Source organism: Lepidochelys kempii, chromosome 5 (genome assembly GCF_965140265.1).
Source record: "Lepidochelys kempii isolate rLepKem1 chromosome 5, rLepKem1.hap2, whole genome shotgun sequence".
Taxonomy (NCBI): Eukaryota; Metazoa; Chordata; order Testudines; family Cheloniidae; genus Lepidochelys; species Lepidochelys kempii.
In genome coordinates, this window is record NC_133260.1 from 97,420,687 (window position 1) to 97,440,363 (window position 19,677).

A 19,677-nucleotide genomic window follows, 5' to 3' on the forward strand; every position below is an offset into this window, starting at 1 on the left:
TCACGTTTGCACAAGCCAAGTGTATAAAACATTCAGTTTTCAGAGTAACAGCCGTGTTAGTCTGTATTCGCAAAAAGAAAAGGAGTACTTGTGGCACCTTAGAGACTAACCAATTTATTTGAGCATGAGCTGTAGCTCACGAAAGCTTATGCTCAAATAAATTGGTTAGTCTCAAAGGTGCCACAAGTACTCCTTTTCTTTTTGCAAACCATTCAGTGTGTGCAAAGAGCTCAAGGATTTGGTTTTCTGAGAGTGAACCTACTTTAGTTTATTTTTTTACTGATGTTATAGATCAGTGGTTCTCAACTGGGGGTCTGCGAGTCATTTCAGGAGAGCCACTGGGCCCCGTGGATGAAGACTGAAGCCCCGAGCCCCAATGCCCTTCACAGGGCTAAAGCCCAGAGCTACAGGGCTGAAACCCGTAGCTCTGAGCCTCAGTACTCCTGGCTGAAGCCCCAAGCCCTAGCCCCACCCACAGGATTGAGCCCAGAGCTGTGGGACTGAAGCCAGGAGCCCTGGTGCCACCCCGCAGGGCGGAAGCCCCAAGTCCAAGAGTGGGAGTTGGGAGTGCACAGAGGGCGTTGTTCCACCCCCTCCCCACAAAATGGCAGTGCCTTACCCAGAGCGGGGCAGTCCTGGGGGCAACTCCACACTGTCCCCCACCTCATTCTCTACCCCAAGAGGCCCTGCCCCCTGGCCAGGTCAGAAGGGGGAAGTTGGAGCCAGGCACTGGAGGGCAGCTGCTGCCATGAAGAGGGCAGCCACAGAGCTCTCCTATCTCCTGCGGCTACTGCTGCTGCTGATGGTGCCCAGGGTTGTGGCTGCTCCTCAGCTCCCAGCTTTTACTGCTGGAGCAGTTGGTAAGAGCCACCAAAGTGGGTGACCCGACTCCTGGACAGCAGAGTCCTCAGGCAGCAGTGACCGCAGGACTGGGAGCGTTCCTGGGCTCCTGATACGCAGCCCCTAGCTACCCCTCTCCCTACACCCTGAGCTACCCCCGTGCCTGCACACAGTCCCTAGCTACCCCTCTCCCTGCACTGAGTTACACCCCTCTCTCCACACAGCCCCTAGCTACCCCTCTCCTTGCACTGGGCTACACCCCTCTCTCCATGCAAATCCTAGCTACTCCTTTCCCTGCACCCTGAGCTACCTCTCCTCCCTGCACATAGCCCCAGATACTCCCTGCCTCAGCCTGCACCTTGAGTGGTTTTCAAACTGAGCTGAGCCCCACTCCACCCTCCCATTTGTTTTATAAATTTTGGTTCCAGCTTTCCTGTCCCCTGATAGGCTGGATGGACTGCTGAGGTGAGTCAGGGGGTGGAGGTGGTGATCCCTCCCTGAGCCACGCTACGCAGAGCTGGCCTGAGCCCTGCTCCCCCCGAAAATGGAAGTCAAACTACGCCTACGCCCAAGGACACCCCCCGCCCCACCTGCCCTGGAGTTTTTATAGCATGTTCGGGGGTGGGGGGGCTCAGATAAAAAAAAAGTTAGAGATTACCCTTTCCCTCTTGTTTTTTAATTAAACCCAATTAGAGAGGTGTTACCCTCTAATTTTATTCTAAACCACAACTGACTCAGCAGTCATCACTTGTTGAGGTGGGAAGCTCTTAATTAGAAAGCCAGCCTCTTGTTCTTTCTTTCTTAGAATAGAATACAGTGCTTTCGGCTGAGTGTGTACACATGAGAGCCTGAGCCATTTTATTTCGTTAGAAACCTTCCCTAGAGTGTGACCAAAAGAACATTATTGTTCACCCAAACACAGCCTTTTTAACTGAAACAGCTGGCAGAAGGCTTGCACTGGCAGCTAAAGGAAAACTGTAGTAAGACGTATGCCTAAAACATCGAGTGAGTTAATCAGGAGAATACAAATCACAGCCTATATCGGGCCAGATCTTCATCTCAATTACACTGCTTTTAAATCAAGAGATCAGTGAAATTACTCCAAACGTACATCTATGTAACTGAGATCAGAATCTGGTGCTCATTTTAATAAACACAATAGAATGAGCCACCTTAGGGACTCTCTGTTTTGACAAGAATATGTATAGCTGTCAGAAAAGATCATTAAACCCTTCTGGTAATGAGCTCATTTGAAACAAGCTCCCTGTTAGTAATTATTACTTGGTTTTGATTGATTCATCAGTTGCTTTTGGTGTTCCATTTTCATAAACAGTTCATGAATTGCTGAGTTAAGAAATGTAATAATTATTTTAGAATGTCGTAAACTCAGTCCACAACAAAAGGCCCAGCTAGCCAGCCAGCCAGCCAGCCCTGTTTCAGGACCAGTCCATTCTAAATGAATCGGCTGTGTACCATATCAGTTAGAACTGGACTGCAATTTATTCAACAACAAAGAAAGTCAAATGGAATAGTGAATGCTTGAGGAGTGAGAGTTTTTCTTACCTATTTCAGTCATGGTTATCCCCGGAGCTAACTGCCCATTGTTGAAAGAGCTATAGGTAAACAAGTTTGGTACAGAAGTGAGGTCATAGATAGGTTCCTGCTTTATCTGTTTGATTCCAGTCATGTCTAACCCAGACTGATCTGGGGAGGGCTGGGCAGAATCCACATTATAATAACCCTCGGACTTTGGCAGGTCAATGACATGCCCATTTGAGTAAGTGCCACCAGTTTCGTTGTTCAGGTTGCTCAAGCCATTACTGATGCTGCTGCTGTATACCCTGGCAAGGGCTTCTGCCTCACCACTCTGCTGCTGCCGTTGCTCCTGTAATCGCTGCTGGTGCTTCTGCACTTCAGCATACAGGCTGTCCCTCTGCTTTTTGGACATTCTTCCAAATTTCACAGCTGAAAAGCAAACCATAACAGAAACCATTGCTCTCTTTTCTTAAATTGTTTCCCTTTTAACATCACTTTTGCCCTGTCTTTCTGCTGGGGAAATCAGAGATGACACAAATCTGCAGACTACCCACGTATTATGAAAGCTGAAGCAGTATGCTCTTGGATTTGCAAGGTACCAACGCTGCTCCATTTTGACAGACAGGGACTCAGTCAAGCAACATATTTCTCCCTGCTGTGAATGTTAAAAAGACCTGGCATCTTTCTCTTCTCTCGCTGTGTTCACTTCACAACAACCCAGAGGTATATAAAACTTACAACCTTTAGATTTGTATCCCATGTGCTTTATCAAGTTGCTCCCAAACCTTTAAACTATGCACTAACTGATTAGTGCCTTCTGATGAAAGCAAATCCTAAAGGCCTGTTATTGAAACCTTTCAAGGGGCTATTATCTTCACACTCCTACTTTTTTTTAAACAACATTATAGGTTAGAGTCAGGACCTGCAGGGAAACAGCAGACTTGAAGGTAAGCAGCATAAATGAATGGCACATCTCATTTGGATTTGCACAATCATATTTTACCTAATCTCCATCGATAAAATTTGTACATTCTTCACTGTTGACAAATGAAGGAAATAGTGTTACTTTTAGAGTAAGTCAGCATCAGAGTACAAACTGGATTCTCTAGCGCTTGAAATCTTTAGAGACTCATGTCTTCCTAAAAGGTATGCTCTAATTCAAGCATGAGTTATTAGGCTTGATGCAAGAATTACTGGCTGAAATTCTATGGCCTATGTTATACAGGAGGTCAGTCTAGATGATATTAATGGTCCTTTCTGGCCTTAAAATCTATTAAATATTTTTGGGCAAATCTGGGAAACTTCAGCCCAAAGATGGTAAATAAGCTTTTAGAACAAATGAGGTCACTTAGTGGGCAGAAGATCTAGAGGGGGAAGAAGAGGGTATCAAGGATGGAGTCCTGAGGGATACCAATACAGAGCACAAGGGAGGGACACCAGGACATTCCTTTTTGGGAATGTAATTATAGAATGGTTATTAGCCAAGATGAGAGGGATGGTCTCCCTAGCCTCTGTTTGCCAGAAGCTGGGAATGGGTGACAGGGGACAGATCACTTAATTAACTGTTCTGTTCATTCCCTCTGAAGCACCTGGCATTAGCCACTGTCGGAGGACAGGATACTGGGCTAGATGGACCTTTGGTTTGACCCAGTATGGCCATTCTTAATGAAGCATCAAATACTCCTTTCATGTGGTATGAGGACAAGTGTTTTCCAAAGCCGCTGAATTACTTTAGATCCTTCTACTTATTGTGCTAAATTTAGAGACAACATAAGTGACTGCTGAAGATGGGCCTGATTCTCATTTACACTAGGGCCACTTTATACTTCTATTTATATCCTCTTTCAGACCCCCTTATGATAGTCAGATCCTATAAGTCTGTGCGAATGTGAGTGTAACTTGCAATCTGAGGGAGCTGAAAGATGTGCAAGAAGAGAAGAAAAGCACCAAAGAAAGCAGGGTGCAAGAAGGTATATCAGATAACAGCTCCATCAGGGATTCGATGGATTCATTTAGGGATTCGATTCCCTGCTATGGCCCTGCCTTTCCATCCCCTGAGCATATAAATTATATCTCTTTACACCGTCATTTGCATTACCTATGGATCCTGCCCATCATTCACTTCTCGCTCTTATTTTAACCTCAGCAGATGAGAGCAGGGAGGGCCAATCCACAACTACTTTATGTTGAAAAATGCAACTACATATTTTCTTTAATTTTAGGGCCTCAGTAATAGAAACAAACACCCACTGTTTATGCTCATTATATTTTCATTAATTGGGCTCTCCAGCTGCTGTCAATTAGCATCCTGCCTCTGTGTGATAGAAATTAGTCTGTTATTAGACTGAGAGTTAAAATTCACATATGATTTCTTTGTAACAATGAAAAAAAATCAATAAAGGCAAGACTATTTATATTACAGTGTTTATACTTGTAGAGGTTAGAGCAGGGAGTGGCAACCTCTGGCACACGGCCCATCAGGGAAATCCGCTGGCAGGCTGGGATGGTTGGTTTAACTGCAGCATCCGCAGGTTCAGCCGATCGCAGCTCCCACTGGCCACGGTTCGCCATTCCAGGCCAACTGGGGCTGCAGGAAGCGGTAGCCAACACACCCCTTGGCCCACGCCACTTCCCGCAGCCCCCATTGGTCTGGAATGGCGAACTGTGGCCAGTGGGAGCTTCAATTGACCGAACCTCCAGATATTGCAAGTAAACAAACCATCCTGGCCTGCCAGCAGATTTTCCTGACGGGCCTCATGCCAAAGATGCCAATCCCTTGGTTAGAGGAAGGCAGCACTGGGAGATGAAACCTTCTATTCATCTACACTATAGAAGACTCAGGAGCACAGACTGAGAAACTCTGTTTTACAGGTGAGGGACAGAGCTCTAGCAGCCAAACACAAGTGTCCCTGTGATGCCTTAGATCCTTCTGCTGCAGTCAGGAGACACCACTTTTATGAGGAGACTATATGCTGATTAACTGCTGAAAGAGCACAGCATTAATCTTCTTTGGGCAGAAAGGAGAGGCTAAGAACCCGGTCTGCTGCATGCTAGAGACCAAGTTGAATTCACTTAATGGTGAGACTGTGGTACCCTTACGCATGTTGGATAGAATTTTACATTGTGAACCGCCCCATTGTACCTATGGAGTAGAGTACTACTCAAAGTGCATATGAGTATTGCAATCTGACCTTAAACTAATTTAAAACCTCTGAACCATCAAATGACCATAATTTCTCTGGTGATCTACAAAGCTATAGGAAATTTAAAATAAATTCAAATGGCACATTTTTATAACTCTCCATGACCATTTTTTTTGCCACTATATAGCTATAGATAAGCAAATTAAGGTACAATTATGCCTACAAAATAGGAGAAATTTTTGTTTTCTTTTTGATGATTTTAAAATTTCAGTATGGATTTGGGAAGAACCCAAATTAACAGTAGTAGCTAGGGCTGGAATAATGCCAACGGGCTTTGCTCAAGCTTCCTTGCACAGCTCTGCCATTGCACCTCAATGCTAACCTGCAACACAACTCTTATTCTAGTCCCAGGCAATTCTCAATTTGTCAATCATGCTGACTTGTGTGTCAGTTTGGGAAGTGGTTAAGAGGACTAATAACTCAGTAAGGACCAAGCGGAGACCACCAGCACCAAAATATATAGTTTGCTCTGTGCAGCCTCACCCTGAAGTTTCAACGGGATACACGAACCTTCTTCATTTTTTTGTTTTCAGCAGTTGTGTAGCTCTCTTGTTCACTGCTAAACAGCAGAAGGTTGCACCAAGTCATTCCTTTGTAATGTAATGCAATTTTTATTGAAGTGCTTTCAGATCCTTTAGCATAAAAATCGCTCTAAGCATGCATATTTCCTTTTTAACTGTACATTTTATTTATTATACTGTCTCAGGCCCTCAAACATTTTTAAGCAGGGGAGTTTTAATACATCAATATTTAATATTATTAATATAAAATGTTATCTGATCCAGCATGTGAAGCCATCTCTAAGAGAGGAGGACCTTTTTGCTTTTAACCAGAATGCCACATTTCTCTTTATAACATTTTGTTTTAATCTAATGTTGCTCTCTATTTGTTATTCTCCCACCCCCATGAAAAAATGCTCCTAAGTTTAAGGAACGGCAAAGATCTGTTTTACTGTGAACATGTTAAGGAGCAGTTAGCTTTTCTTCTTTCTTTCCAGAAATCTGTCAGGGGTTTAAGTAGTCAGCAGCAATGAAGAACAGTTTCAAAGGGTTTATCTATGAAGCAGGAAGCTAACTCCTTACCGTCTCTAGACATTCCTAGGGCAAGACACTTCTGCAGTCGGCAGTGTTGGCAACGATTTCTGTTGGTTCTGTCAATTAAACAGTTTCTCTGCCTGGGGCAGGAGTAAGAGGCATTGTTCTGCTGACTCCTCCTAAAGAAACCCTAGAGAGACAGAGTGAAAAAGAGAGGGAGAGAGAGAGAAAATTACCATATATATAGATATATATATAGTGGCATGCCACTGCAATAAACTCTAATTCAGTGACATTTTGTTTATGATACAACTTTGTAGATGCTTTAACCATAAATAGTGAAATAAACTCATGTTCTCTCCTGATATGAAAAACCTGTGCATTACTCCGTAAAATATAATATGCGGGTATGAGGGTAACAAATAGGATAGAGTGATAAAATATAGTACATCCTCAATAATACAATAAACACTGAACTTCATCAAATGCTCAGGGAGACTCTCACCAATATTTATAACAAGGCGACTTAGTGCCATTTGCTCCGAATACTTTTTTTGTTGAAGAAAATGTACTGGTAACTTCTAACACGGACAATTTGTTTATTCACTGGCTACATGTGGTATCAGAAGCTGTAATGTATTGTAAAAGCGGCAAAGAGTCCTGTGGCACCTTATAGACTAACGGACGTATTGGAGCATAAGCTTTCATGGGTGAATACCCACTTCGTCGGATGCATGTAGTGGAAATTTCCAGAGGCAGGTATAAAGATGCAAGCAAGAATCAGGCTAGGGATAACGAGGTTAGTTCAATCAGGGAGGATGAGGCCCTCTTCCAGCAGTTGAGGTGTGAACAGCAAGGGAGGAGAAACTGCTTTTGTAGTTGGCGAGCCATTCACAGTCTTTGTTTAATCCTGAGCTGATGGTGTCAAATTTGCAAATGAACTGAAGCTCAGCAGTTTCCCTTTGAAGTCTGGTCCTGAAGTTTTTTGGCTGCAGGATGGCTACCTTTAAATCTGCTATTCTGTGTCCAGGGAGGTTGAAGTGTTCTCCTAGAGGTTTTTTGTATATTGCCATTCCTAATATCTGATTTGTGTCCATTTATCCTTTTACGTAGGGACTGTCCAGTTTGGCCCATGTACATAGCAGTGGGGGCATTGCTGGTACATGATGGCGTATATTACACTGGTGGACGTGCAGGTGAATGAACCTGTGATGGTGTGGCTGATCTGGTTAGGTCCTGTGATGGTGTTGCTGGTGGAGATATGTGGGCAGAGTTGGCATCGAGGTTTGTTGCATGGATTGATTCCTGAGTTAGAGGTTATGGTGCGGTGTGTAGTTGCTGGTGAGAATATGCTTCAGGTTGGCAGGTTGTCTGTGGGCAAGGACTGGCCTGCCTCCCAAGGCCTGTGAAAGTGAGGGATTGTTGTAGATCACTGATGATGATTTGGAGAGGTTTTAACTGAGGACTGTATGTGATGGCCAGTGGAGTTCTGTTGGTTTCTTTCTTGGGCTTGTTTTGCAGCCGGAGGCTTCTGGGTACACATCTGGCTCTGTTGATCTGTTTCCTTATTTCCTCGTGTGGGTATCGTAGTTTTGAGAATGTTGGTGAAGATCTTGTGGGTGTTGGTCTCTGTCTGAGGGGTTGGAACAAATGCGGTTGTACGTCAGCGCTTGGCTGTAGACAGTGGATCATGCAGTGTGTCCGGGATGGAAGCTGGAGGCATTAAGCTAGGCATAGCAGTCGGTGGGTTTTCGGTATAGGGTGGTGTTAACGTGACCATCACTTATTTGCACTGTGGTGTCTAAGAAGTGAACCTCCTGTGTAGATTGGTCCAGGCTGAGACAATATGTCTGTTAGTCTATAAGGTGCCACAGGACTCTTTGTCGCTTTTACAGATCCAGACTAACATGGCTACCCCTCTGATGTAATGTACTGTGTGATTCCCTAGGTTAACCTGGAGAAGCATGAACTGATTTGGAGGGAGCAGATACTCCACAAGTGACAGGTAATTCAAATTGAGGCATCTACAAGAGCCCTAGGATTTAATGACCTTATTAGCTAAAGTGCAATGGAAAAAGCAACACTTTTAAACAATACCATCCTCCTCCATGAAAAAAATCATGACATTTCATATGTAAAAGAAATATATTATTATCAGGTAAATACAGAAAATTAAAAAGCCCAGTTTAGCTAGGGAATGGGCTAAAAAACCTTAAAACTTTTAGTTACCCAGTCTCAGTAGGGTTTTTTTGAGTGTTATTCTGGCCAGTTGTTTGGATTTGTGACTGGGGACAAGAGTACTAGAACTGGAGAGCATGTCCTTACTTAGTCATAGCCATTGAGAATGGCACCATCAGGCAATATTAGGGCAGAAGTGACAAGAAATTCCAGAGATGTCAAGAGGAATGGAGCCAGGAAGGGGAGATGAGAGACGTAAAGCGACACGTGATGTTCTTCTCTCTTCTACAGAACAACGAAAGGTAAAGAGCACAGGAGGAGCAGGGAGCCCAAAGAGGGGGAGAGAAACAAAGGAGAGAAATTCATTGGAGAACCTAGCAGCTTTAGAAACAGGCAACTGCACACTTACAAAGTGAGAAAGAGATGGAGGGGGAGTCTAGCAACCGCAGGAAGCCATGAAGGCAGATAGAAGGTAAAAAGTGCAGTTAGCATCTGTAGGAGGAAGACAGAGTAAGGTTAGACACTGGTAGCAGTGGCAGTGAGGCGGCTGAGTGTTGCTAGGATGGTTTGTAGACTAAACCCGAACTGAATCAGAAAGCTAGGGCTGGCTTCATTCAACAGCTAGTCCAGTGTTGTTTCAGTACAGGACTATGGATGACAGCAGCAAATGATGGCAATAATAATAGCTGTGGAGTCTGGAGAAACAATGGTGAAGAAACAATGTAATTGGATTGTACATGACTGGATTCACTCAGTAAAGACAGTATTTGACGCTTCACTCAAGTCCTAGTGCATTGAACGATGGCCAGAGGTGTCACTAGCACTGGACAACAGGTATTGGGTTTGAGTAAAGATACCGACATTCCCAGTCCATGAAGTGAAGTTTAAAGTCCCATTTCATCTACCCTGCATAGGTTATAACCACTAACACAACCAATTTAAAATTTAATTTAATATGTGAGTTTTTTATCTTTGGGAATGCAGTTGTCCTTTAGGGAAAGTGCCAATGAAAAATTGTAAAGCACTTATCTGATCCTGACTGTCAAAGAATTTACTGAACCAATGGCTGTGGGATTAATTTAAGGCTAATTTAGCGCTAATTATGAGACATTTCTTATGTATTTGCCGTACTTCATTACAAATTTCCTTTTTGGCATAAAAAGGGTTTTCTGTTTTAAATTTAAGCAATTCAGTGTGAATAGGGAACTGAAAGACTGGATTAATCAGATCAGGTCAATCTTATTTTTAAATGTAACAGTTATAAAAATTAAGTTTTTTAAAATTGTAACTATTACATAGTGTAGAGTATCATATTTTAGTGCTACAAAGCTTTTGATAGTGAAGACTGAGTCGCTTATTTTCTATCATACAGGAATTTACACTATCATTCTTTGTTCTTATTAGAATATCATAGGACATATTCAAATTTTGACTTGGTATAATTTATTTTTTCCCTTCCCTCATCAGAGCTAAATGTTTTCTTAGAATATATAATATTTTATATCCTTTTTTTGAATGGCTACATTTATTGGGGAGAACAATTGCTCTTTTGGGTAGAAGAATTGCACTGACCTAATGACAGGTTTCAGAGTAACAGCCGTGTTAGTCTGTATTCGCAAAAAGAAAAGGAGTACTTGTGGCACCTTAGAGACTAACCAATTTATTAGAGCATAAGCTTTCGTGAGCTACAGCTCACTTCCTCAGCTGTAGCTCACGAAAGCTTATGCTCTAATAAATTGGTTAGTCTCTAAGGTGCCACAAGTACTCCTTTTCTTTTTACTGACCTAATGGGTAGAGTAGAAGAGCTAAAAACAAAGTTTCTTGGTTCTTTTCCTAACTCTGACATTAAATCACTTCGTGATGTTGGGCAACTCACTTAACCTTTCTCTAGCTCAGTTTCCCAGTCTGTAAAACAGGGATAGTAATATGTCCCATACCTCAAAGAACTAGGCTGCAGTTTTAACCACTTCCCACAATGGTGGAGAGACAGGTGGAACGAGACACTTTTGAGAGCCCCAGAGACATTGAGGTAGGAACAAGGGGTGAAATCCAGGTCCAAATGAAGCTGGTGGGGAAATTCCCATTGGCTTCAATGGGGCAAAGATTGCACTGAAGGTGCCCAGGCATGCTGCAGGATACAATAGTGCTATTTGCTACACCCTTTAACAAGGTGCAATGAGGACTGATAGATCAGATATAGAGTGATAGCTTTGTGAAAAGTGTTCACCCACAGGTGACAGGGTGTTTTTGTCTTTTATCATTTTCCTGTGTGAGTTCATCTGAGAGAGCAGTGACTATCTGGTTTCACCCAGATAGTTTTTATTGGGGCATTTAGTGCACTCGAAGAGTAAAGATGTGTTGTGGTGGGTGTTGATCATTGTAGCAGTGGAGATATGGCTGCAGGTTTTGCATCCGTTGTTCTGTCTGGTTCTGGTGCCGTTTTGAGTCTCTGTGTCCTGGTCTGTGGGGAGCTTTCTTCTGATGATGAGCTTGGAAAGGCTGAGGGGTTGTTTAAACGCCAGCAGTGGGTGTTTACAAAACAATCACTCTATGGGCTTGTCTTCGTGTACAGCACTGCAGCTGCACCAATGTAGCGCTTAAGGGGATGTCTTCACTACCAACGTGGCTGTGTGAGCTCTCCCAGTGCTGTAAAAAAACCACTCCCATGAGGGGAGAAGCTCCCAGTGCTGGTGCACTGTCTACACGGCCACTTTACAGAACTGAAACTTGCATTGCTTGGGCGGGGTGGTGTTTTTTCACACCCCTGAGCAAGAGAGTCTCAGCGCTGTAAAGTGGCAGTGTTGACAAGGCCTTAGTGAAGACGCTACTATGCCGCTGGGAGAGCCTCTCCCATCAGTGTAGTTAATCCACCTTCCCAAGAGGCGGTAGCTCTCCCATTAACATAGCACTGTCTAGAGGTGGGCGCAGGAGGTAGGATTTTGCACACCCCTCAGCGATGTAGTTATATTGGTTATACTATACTATATACTATACTGATATAGGTCTGTAGTGGAGATATGGCCTATATCTGACCCCTTAGTCCTCATCCTCAAAGGAAACCTGCACAACACTTTCAAAAGATGAGCCCAGGTGCTTAAATTCATCTTTCCGCTAGACACTAAAAATCATGGATTGAACAGATTTCCTGGATTTATGGCTTATTACAACAACCTGTTACTCTTTACCCCTCTGTTTTTGTCCTATGACTACAGAGGTGTTAACGGGACACTCTACCTTGAATGGTCCCTTAGAATATGTGCTAACTACTTATGTTAAACAATCTGTTCCATCTTGCATTTTGCTGTGATGCTGGGAGTACCTTTCGCAGACCTGCAGAAGAGCTCTGTGTGGCTCAAAAGTTTGTCTCTCTCACCAACAGAAGTTGGTCCAGTAAGAGATATTACCTCACCCACCTTGTCTCTCTAATCTCCTGGGACCAGCACAGCTACAACTAGACTGCATACATCTTTCTTCATGACAGTCTCATGAAACAGGATTAGACTAATTGATCTGCTACTTTGAAACTGGCACAAAAACAATAGGGTTACAACTGTGTTAAGTGGTAGAGGAGCTTCTTATCTCAATATGCACATAGAGCTAAGAGGTATTGTCTCCTCTTGAGGCACACACAAGGGCTACCATTAACACTAATCACATCCAGAGGAGACTCTATTCCTTACTGCTTTGTGTAGACTGGTTACAGAGACAAGAAGCTCTTTTTCTGCTTAAAAGCATTTTTCTTTATTATTATTTTTGTGCCAATTTTAAAGTATCAGATCGATTAGATTAATCCTGTTTTATGTCTATTTCCAGTCCAGTATCACAATAAAACCGTGTCACAGGGGGGATGGCTCATTTACAATTATTAAAGTTTCCAAAAGGCAAGGTCTGATTTTTGACAATATGTCACTTCTCAATTTACTGGCATTAAATCAAACTCTTTATTTTTGGGATGTGGTAAATCCAATGTTTTGGATTTTTCAGATGCCTTCAATGTTATAAAATGCTAAATACAAACCTGGGGAGCGAGATATTGCACACTACACACATGTAGATAGATGTGTATGTGCGCCCACAAAATGTACAGGTGCACGTTTCCATCTACAAAATGACCTGCAGGTGCTAATCAGAGCCTTTGCATCTTTGCACCTTCAAGCAGGTAGTCAGAACTGCAAACACCAAGATTTGCCTTTGCAAAATTCTTGGCTGCTGTGAGAGCCAAAATAGCCACAGGGACTGCTTTAACATATGGCAGCCTTCCCACAGGTGCCAATGGCTTGTGCTGCAGCCTCAAATCACTGGAGCAGGGTGACAGGTTTCAGAGTAACAGCCGCATTAGTCTGTATTGGCAAAAAGAAAAGGAGGACTTGTGGCACCTTAGAGACTAACCAATTTATTTGAGCATAAGCTTTCGTGAGCTATAGCTCACTTCATCGGATGTGGGCATTCTCCCTTGTACCCCAGCCTGCTCCCTTCCATCACCGGGGTATGCCAGGCCTACAAGGAGGGACAATGCCATGCCAGTTACACTCTTCCTGAGCTGGGGGAATTTCTCTCTGGGCAATTGCAACTTATTTATGTCCCCTTGAGAGCACAGAGGCACCAGAGTGGGGGCCAAAATCAGCACCATATCTCTTTAAACTGTGCATTATGACACTTAAATTAACTTTGACATTTCACACATACCGTAAATGAAACAAGAGCACAAAACTAGTCTCCAGGTTCATTCGGGGTGGAGCAGTTCTAACATACTGTAACCAGCATCTGTATCACCATTTATGCTGCATCACATATTAATAATTCAAAGCCTCAAACCAGGAGCTATTTCTAAATATCATCTGACTGTTGAATAAGGAAGACAACTAGTAAAATTAGACACGGAACACCTGTGTATCAGCAGCAGGCATTACAGCCTTTGACACGCCTTGTTTGAAAGGGTGTCAGAGTGTGTTGTTAAGTACACAGATGCCTGAGGCTAATGCAGATGCCAATGACAGTGCTGTATAAAGTCTCATACCTTGCAGCCTTCACATGTGATGACTCCATAGTGTATTCCAGAGGACTTATCTCCACAAATTTTGCATGGTATCACTTCAATTTGTGCTGAAAAAGAGAAAAGGGTTATTTTTGATTTATAATACTGTTTCTTTCTTTTCTGCCCTAACTACTGATCATAGATGTTAGAGCTGGTCAGACATCTAACTCCCTGCAAATGTAAAATTGTTCTTTATGATATTTTTTGTTTTTTAGTGCTCTGTTCAGTCCAGTTCTAATTGATTCACATGATGGGGCTTCCACCATTTCCCCGAAGGGACTGTTTCACAATCTAATAGATCTCATGATAAGAAAACTTTCCCTGACATTCGCCGTAAGTTTTCTTTTTTTTTTTAAATTTCATCCCCTAGCTATACCTATTGGATCACTCTAAACAATTAATCTCCTTTTTTTGGTGTTTTTAGCCTTCAAATACTGCTAGCCAATAATCTTATCCTCCATCATATCCTCACTCTTCATTTTGCTGAGGCAGAATGGCCATATATGATTTGATGCTCTTTCTATTAAGCTCCCCTGGGCTCTTCCCTCTCACCCCCATCATGGCTCATTGTACTTGTACATTTGATATGATGCAATTCATGTGATATTCTTTCATGTCCTCTGATTTGTGATTTACTGACATACATCAAAGATACTAGCAACATCTGTATATATCTGCAAAGTTCTGCCTCCAAGGAATTGCTTAAACCAGTGATTTATTTGCAGACATACCTCACCTACTCCAGTCAAAGCCATTTATTTACTGGCTCTAAATTAGAGATGAGCAGGAGCTATAGATCCAGATCCTAACATCTCCAGTATCCGTTCTTTGCTTTGGCTAACTATAGAATTAGCGGCTAACTGCAAGATTCAGAACTGCATGTAGATTCAGATATACTCAGAATTGGAAGGTGTTTGCTTTTGGTTCAGGCCCTTCTACAACCTAAATATTCAATCACTTCTTAATCTGAAAATATATTTTCCTCTCTCTACATATAATTTTCTTTTTTCCGTCCTATATGTGAGACAGAATATTCGCCTCATTCTCCAACTTTGAATCCTTTGCATGACTTCTCCTGTCTATACTGCATTGTCACATCTGCTTACTAGTACAGTATGTAGGGACAGACTGTGCTTGGCTCTGGGCAGGTGCACTTGGGAGAGGGAGCAGGAAGCCTTCCTTCCCATGCAAGAGCCAGGCATAATTGTAGCCCTTGCACGTTGTGGGCCAGATCCTCAGCTGGTACAAATTGGTATAGCTCTAATGAAGTCAGTGGAGCTGTGGGTGTGACCTCCTGAGCAAAATACTGCTTCCTTCTGACTCCCTGGTGAGGCAAATGCCACCCCAAAGTGAGTGGGGAAGGCACATGCCCGCCTCCCACCACAAAGATGCATCTGGCAGTCGTGCCACTGAAGCCTGGCTGGGATGGATGCAGAGGGGGAGCATGCTGTCTCCTAAGGGAGTAGTGCAGTATGCACTCCCCAGAGCTCTGGGACAGATTGTGGGTCAGTGCCTTCAAGGCACAATCTGGTTTTTAGTAAGTAACAAGTGTGCACATACAGTGAGCCATGATGGGAGTGAGGGGGAAACGGAACAGCCCAGAGGGAACCTAAGATGCATTCCCTTAAAAACCATGCTTTCACTTGGAGGTACCACAAATGCTAGAGCGCACACTTAGCTGAAGAGAATGAAAAAATCATTTTCAAACTACTGCGCACACACATGCATTCAGGTGTTCATACTATGGATGCTGTTGGGAAAGCAGTAAAGTGCTCTGGCTTCATAATCTAGTACCAAACTGTACCTGTCATCATTGTTCCCAGGTGAGAGAACAGAGACTCATTACAATTATCTTTATAGTTCCCTTTATAGCTTGACTAAAATCAGATGAGTACCTGTAAGGGGTTGTCCCTACAACCTCTTGAAATGTGCTGTGTGTCTCTCACCACTAAATGATTGTTTATGGTGGTTAAGAATTCATTTTTTAAATAACTCAGTTTAATTTCCAGATACAGTGGCCTGCACAATTGCCTCCCACCCTCAAACAGCCTGGAAAGCAAGCCAGTCATAATTCAATTTATTTGAGCATGAGCTTTCGTGAGCTACAGCTCACTTCATCGGATGCATACCGTGGAAACTGCAGCAGACTTTATATATACACAGAGAATATGAAACAATACCTCCTCCCACCCCACTGTCCTGCTGGTAATAGCTTATCTAAAGTGATCATCAGGTGGGCCATTTCCAGCACAAATCCGATGAAGTGAGCTGTAGCTCACGAAAGCTCATGCTTAAATAAATTGGTTAGTCTCTAAGGTGCCACAAGTACTCCTTTTCTTTTTGCGAATACAGACTAACACGGCTGTTACTCTGAAACCTGCCAGTCATAATTGAGGCCCCTTCTTTCAGGGAGGTGAATATTCCTTGGGTGTATTCCCAGAGGTGAACAGTGTCCCACAGAGGGAAGGAAGGAGATAGGAAGGAACATACATGGATGGTGAAACTTCCACACCCACTGTGAACTCTAAGGCATTTGGGGAAGGACTGTGCTTCCCTGAGGCACAATATCTCCTTGAGCACCTCTTGGGGCACAGTAGCTCAGCTGTCTGTCTTCCCCAGTGCAAGACCGGGTGATAAAAGCATGATCTAGACATACACAGTTGCATGCACTTGTGAACTCCAGTTCACTAAAGACAAATTTTCAAATGGGTTTTTAAACTGAGTCTCTAAATTACACTCACACAAATCTCATATATTTCGGTGCAATTGCTCATCTAACAACCTAGCACACAAGACAGCTTCTGCACATGTAAAGTGAGGGAGCAAGAAGAAATAATACCCCCCGCCCCAAACTTAACAATAAAGTAAAGTAATTCTGCTATGCTATTTCATTACTGTATTGTTTCCAAAATGTGGTTGATTTATGGTTAACCTATCACATATTTTACTTATTAGCTTGAGTTGAATATAATTTTTTGTTCATATATTTTAGGTAGAGATGGGCTAGAACCAAATCCCTTAATGCAAGTGCCTATGAACTCTGGGAAAGTTCAGATATACTGTAGAAGTAAATTTTGTTCCTAGGCCACCCTTGACTCTAGCTTCACCTTAGGTTATGCCTTCACTGCATAAAAGATGGTAGTGGGGTTTTACAGCAGGGTAATTAATAGGCATTAACTACTATGCTGTAAAATCCTTGTGGAGACAAAGCAATGCAGTTTTAGTGTGAGATAGCTAGGTGAGGTCTACAGTATACCCTCACCCATGGCTGACCTTGCCCAGTTCATCTCACAGTAAAACTGCAGTTCTTTACTTCCACAAGGACTATGCACTGGGACAGCTAAGACACCCTAATTATTCCATGGTAAAAACACACCCTTTTTGGCAGCAAAGACAAAGCCTGAGCTGCCAGTTGAGAGACTGGGTTTCAAGTAATTGTAGATCCCTAGGGTGAGAACCATGCAGAGGGAGAAAGTTTAGTCTTTGGAAGAATGGACTGTTTTGGGTTGCCAGACTCAAAGGGAGATGTAGATCTCAGGCAGAAGCTAAAGTCTGGAATATGGGGAAATCCTCAAAACTTAATAAGTCAAGATGTGTGAGGCAACAAGTGAAAATAGAGGAATAATAAAATAAAATAATAATAATAATAAAAAAATTAGATTTTAAAAAATAGTTTAAACATATTTACTACTTATTAATTTATTCCTGTGATAGGAACAAGGGCATAAGGCTTAATTCTTCAAACACTTGCTGCACTGAGCTTCATACTTGTTACTGTGAAGAGTCAATAATACTACACACATTAAGGGACTACTCATAAGTACTGTGCTCAGTTATAAGTGTTTGTGAATTGGGTCCCTAAATGCTAAAGCTATTGATTTCAATTATTATGAAACAAATACACTACGCTGAGACCTCATCCGCAAATCAGAATCAAACTAATCATTTTATAAGTTAGTAGTAATAAATATTAGAGAGACAAGGTGGGTGAGGTAATATCTTTTATTGGACCAACTTCTGTTGGTGAAAGAGACAAGCTTTCAAGATTACTAAGGGCTTGTCTACACTATCAAGTTTTGTTGACAAAACTTATGTCGACATCCAAAAGTCAACAAAACAAAAATCACCAAAGGGTGTTCACACTTGCTCCCTCTGTCGACAGCTCATGTCCACATTGGGGACACCATCATCGACAGGGTGAGCAATGCACCGGGGGTATGTATCCCACAGTGCAGTGTTGTGGGAGGGAAGAGCTGATCGCTGCGCATCTTGGAATTCTCTCTGAGTTCTCCCAGAGCCCCCTCAGCTGCCGAGAGCAGCATCATGAGTAGCTCTGTGAGCTCTCTGTGCTGAGGAAGGGCAAAGCAGCACGGCAGTCTGTCCCCCTCCCCTGCAGCAGTAGTCTGCCTGCTGCTGCATTCCTAGTGCAGGGCAGAACAGGAGCATTCCAATGATTTGCTCTTTGTTTGTTCCCCAAAAGGAGCAGCACACAGATACTTCCCCCAGCTTTGAAAGGGGAGGGGCACATGCCTGCAGGGCAGCAGAGATCAAAACACTGAGCAGAGCAATCAGGGCAGGCAATATGGGATACTGGCGGAAGCCAGTTCTGTCCACAAAACAATCAGCAGTGTCTACACTGGCTCTTTGTCCACAATAAAGGGAGGGGAAAAGACAAAAGTTTCTGGTAAGGGTGGAAGTTTTTTGTCAAACTGGGCATTTTTTACGACAAAAGTCCCATTGTAGTGTGTAGGCTCATCTGTTTTGTCGCCAAAAGGCAGTTTTAGGCGACAAAACTTGCCAGTGTAGACAAGCCCACAAAGTTCTTCTTTAGATCTGGGAAAGGTTCTCAAGTGTCACAGCTAAATGTAAGGTGGAAGAAATTGTTTAGCATAAGTAGTTAACACATATTTCAAGAGCCCATTCAAGGTGAAGTAGCCTGTTAACATCTCTCCAGTCATGTGGTTTTGGGGGGAAGGGAACTGGAGGGCTTAGTGTATTATAGTAATAGTGAAAACAGTCTCCAGCAGATTGGTGTTGCTGCTTCTAAGGCCTTGTCTACACTGGCAAGTTTCTGCGCAGTAAAGCAGCTTTCTGCGCTGTAACTCCTGAGGGGTACATGCTGCCAAGCCACTTAGTGCGCAGAAACTGTGCAGTTCAGCGCTGTAAAAAACCCACCCCGACGAGAGGCGTTCTACAGCGCTGCGATGCCAGTGTAGACACCCTGGTCGATTACAGCGCTGCGATTGGCCTCCGGGAGGTGTCCCACAATGCCTGCTCTCGCCTCTCTGGTCATTGGGTTGAACTCTACTGCCCTGCCCACAGCTTACCAACCGTCATCTCCACCCCATAAATTCCTTTGGAATTTTGAAAATCCCCTTCCTGTTTGCTCGGTGATGCGCACAGTGGTCTCAATGCATCTTACCAGGTGGCCAGGCCTGCTCCATGTACCAGGCGATCCCCAGCTTGGAGCAATGCTGAGCTGTTGGACCTCATCAGCATTTGGGGAGAGGAGGCTGTCCAGTCTCAGCTGCGCTCCAGCCGTAGGAATTATGATACTTATGGATAGATTTAATGATGCCCGATAGAAAGGGGCCATGACTGGGACACATTGCAGTGTAGGGTAAAAGTGAAGGAGCTGTGGAACGCCTACCACAAGGCGTGGGAGGCAAACCACCGCTCAGGTGCTGTGCCCACGAGCTGCCGGTTCTACAAAGAGCTGGACACGATACTCGGTGGCGACCCCACCTCCACTGCGAAGGCCACTGTAGATACTTTGAGAGGTTTCAGAGTAGCAGCTGTTTCAGTCTGTATTCGCAAAAAGAAAAGGAGTACTTGTGGCACCTTAGAGACT

At 43.4% G+C, this 19,677-nt stretch overlaps 1 protein-coding gene across 1 annotated transcript in view; it reads right to left on the reverse strand.

The window, feature by feature from the left end:
• Positions 1–19,677, reverse strand: part of RORB (RAR related orphan receptor B) — a 207,928-nt gene that overhangs the window by 46,268 nt on the left and 141,983 nt on the right. The window contains exons 2-4 of the mRNA XM_073346242.1: positions 13,809–13,894; positions 6,662–6,803; positions 2,404–2,805 (exon numbers count right to left, since the gene is read on the reverse strand). Of these exons, the coding sequence (XP_073202343.1) occupies positions 2,404–2,805; positions 6,662–6,803; positions 13,809–13,894 (630 nt within the window). The remainder of the gene's footprint in view (positions 1–2,403; positions 2,806–6,661; positions 6,804–13,808; positions 13,895–19,677) is intronic.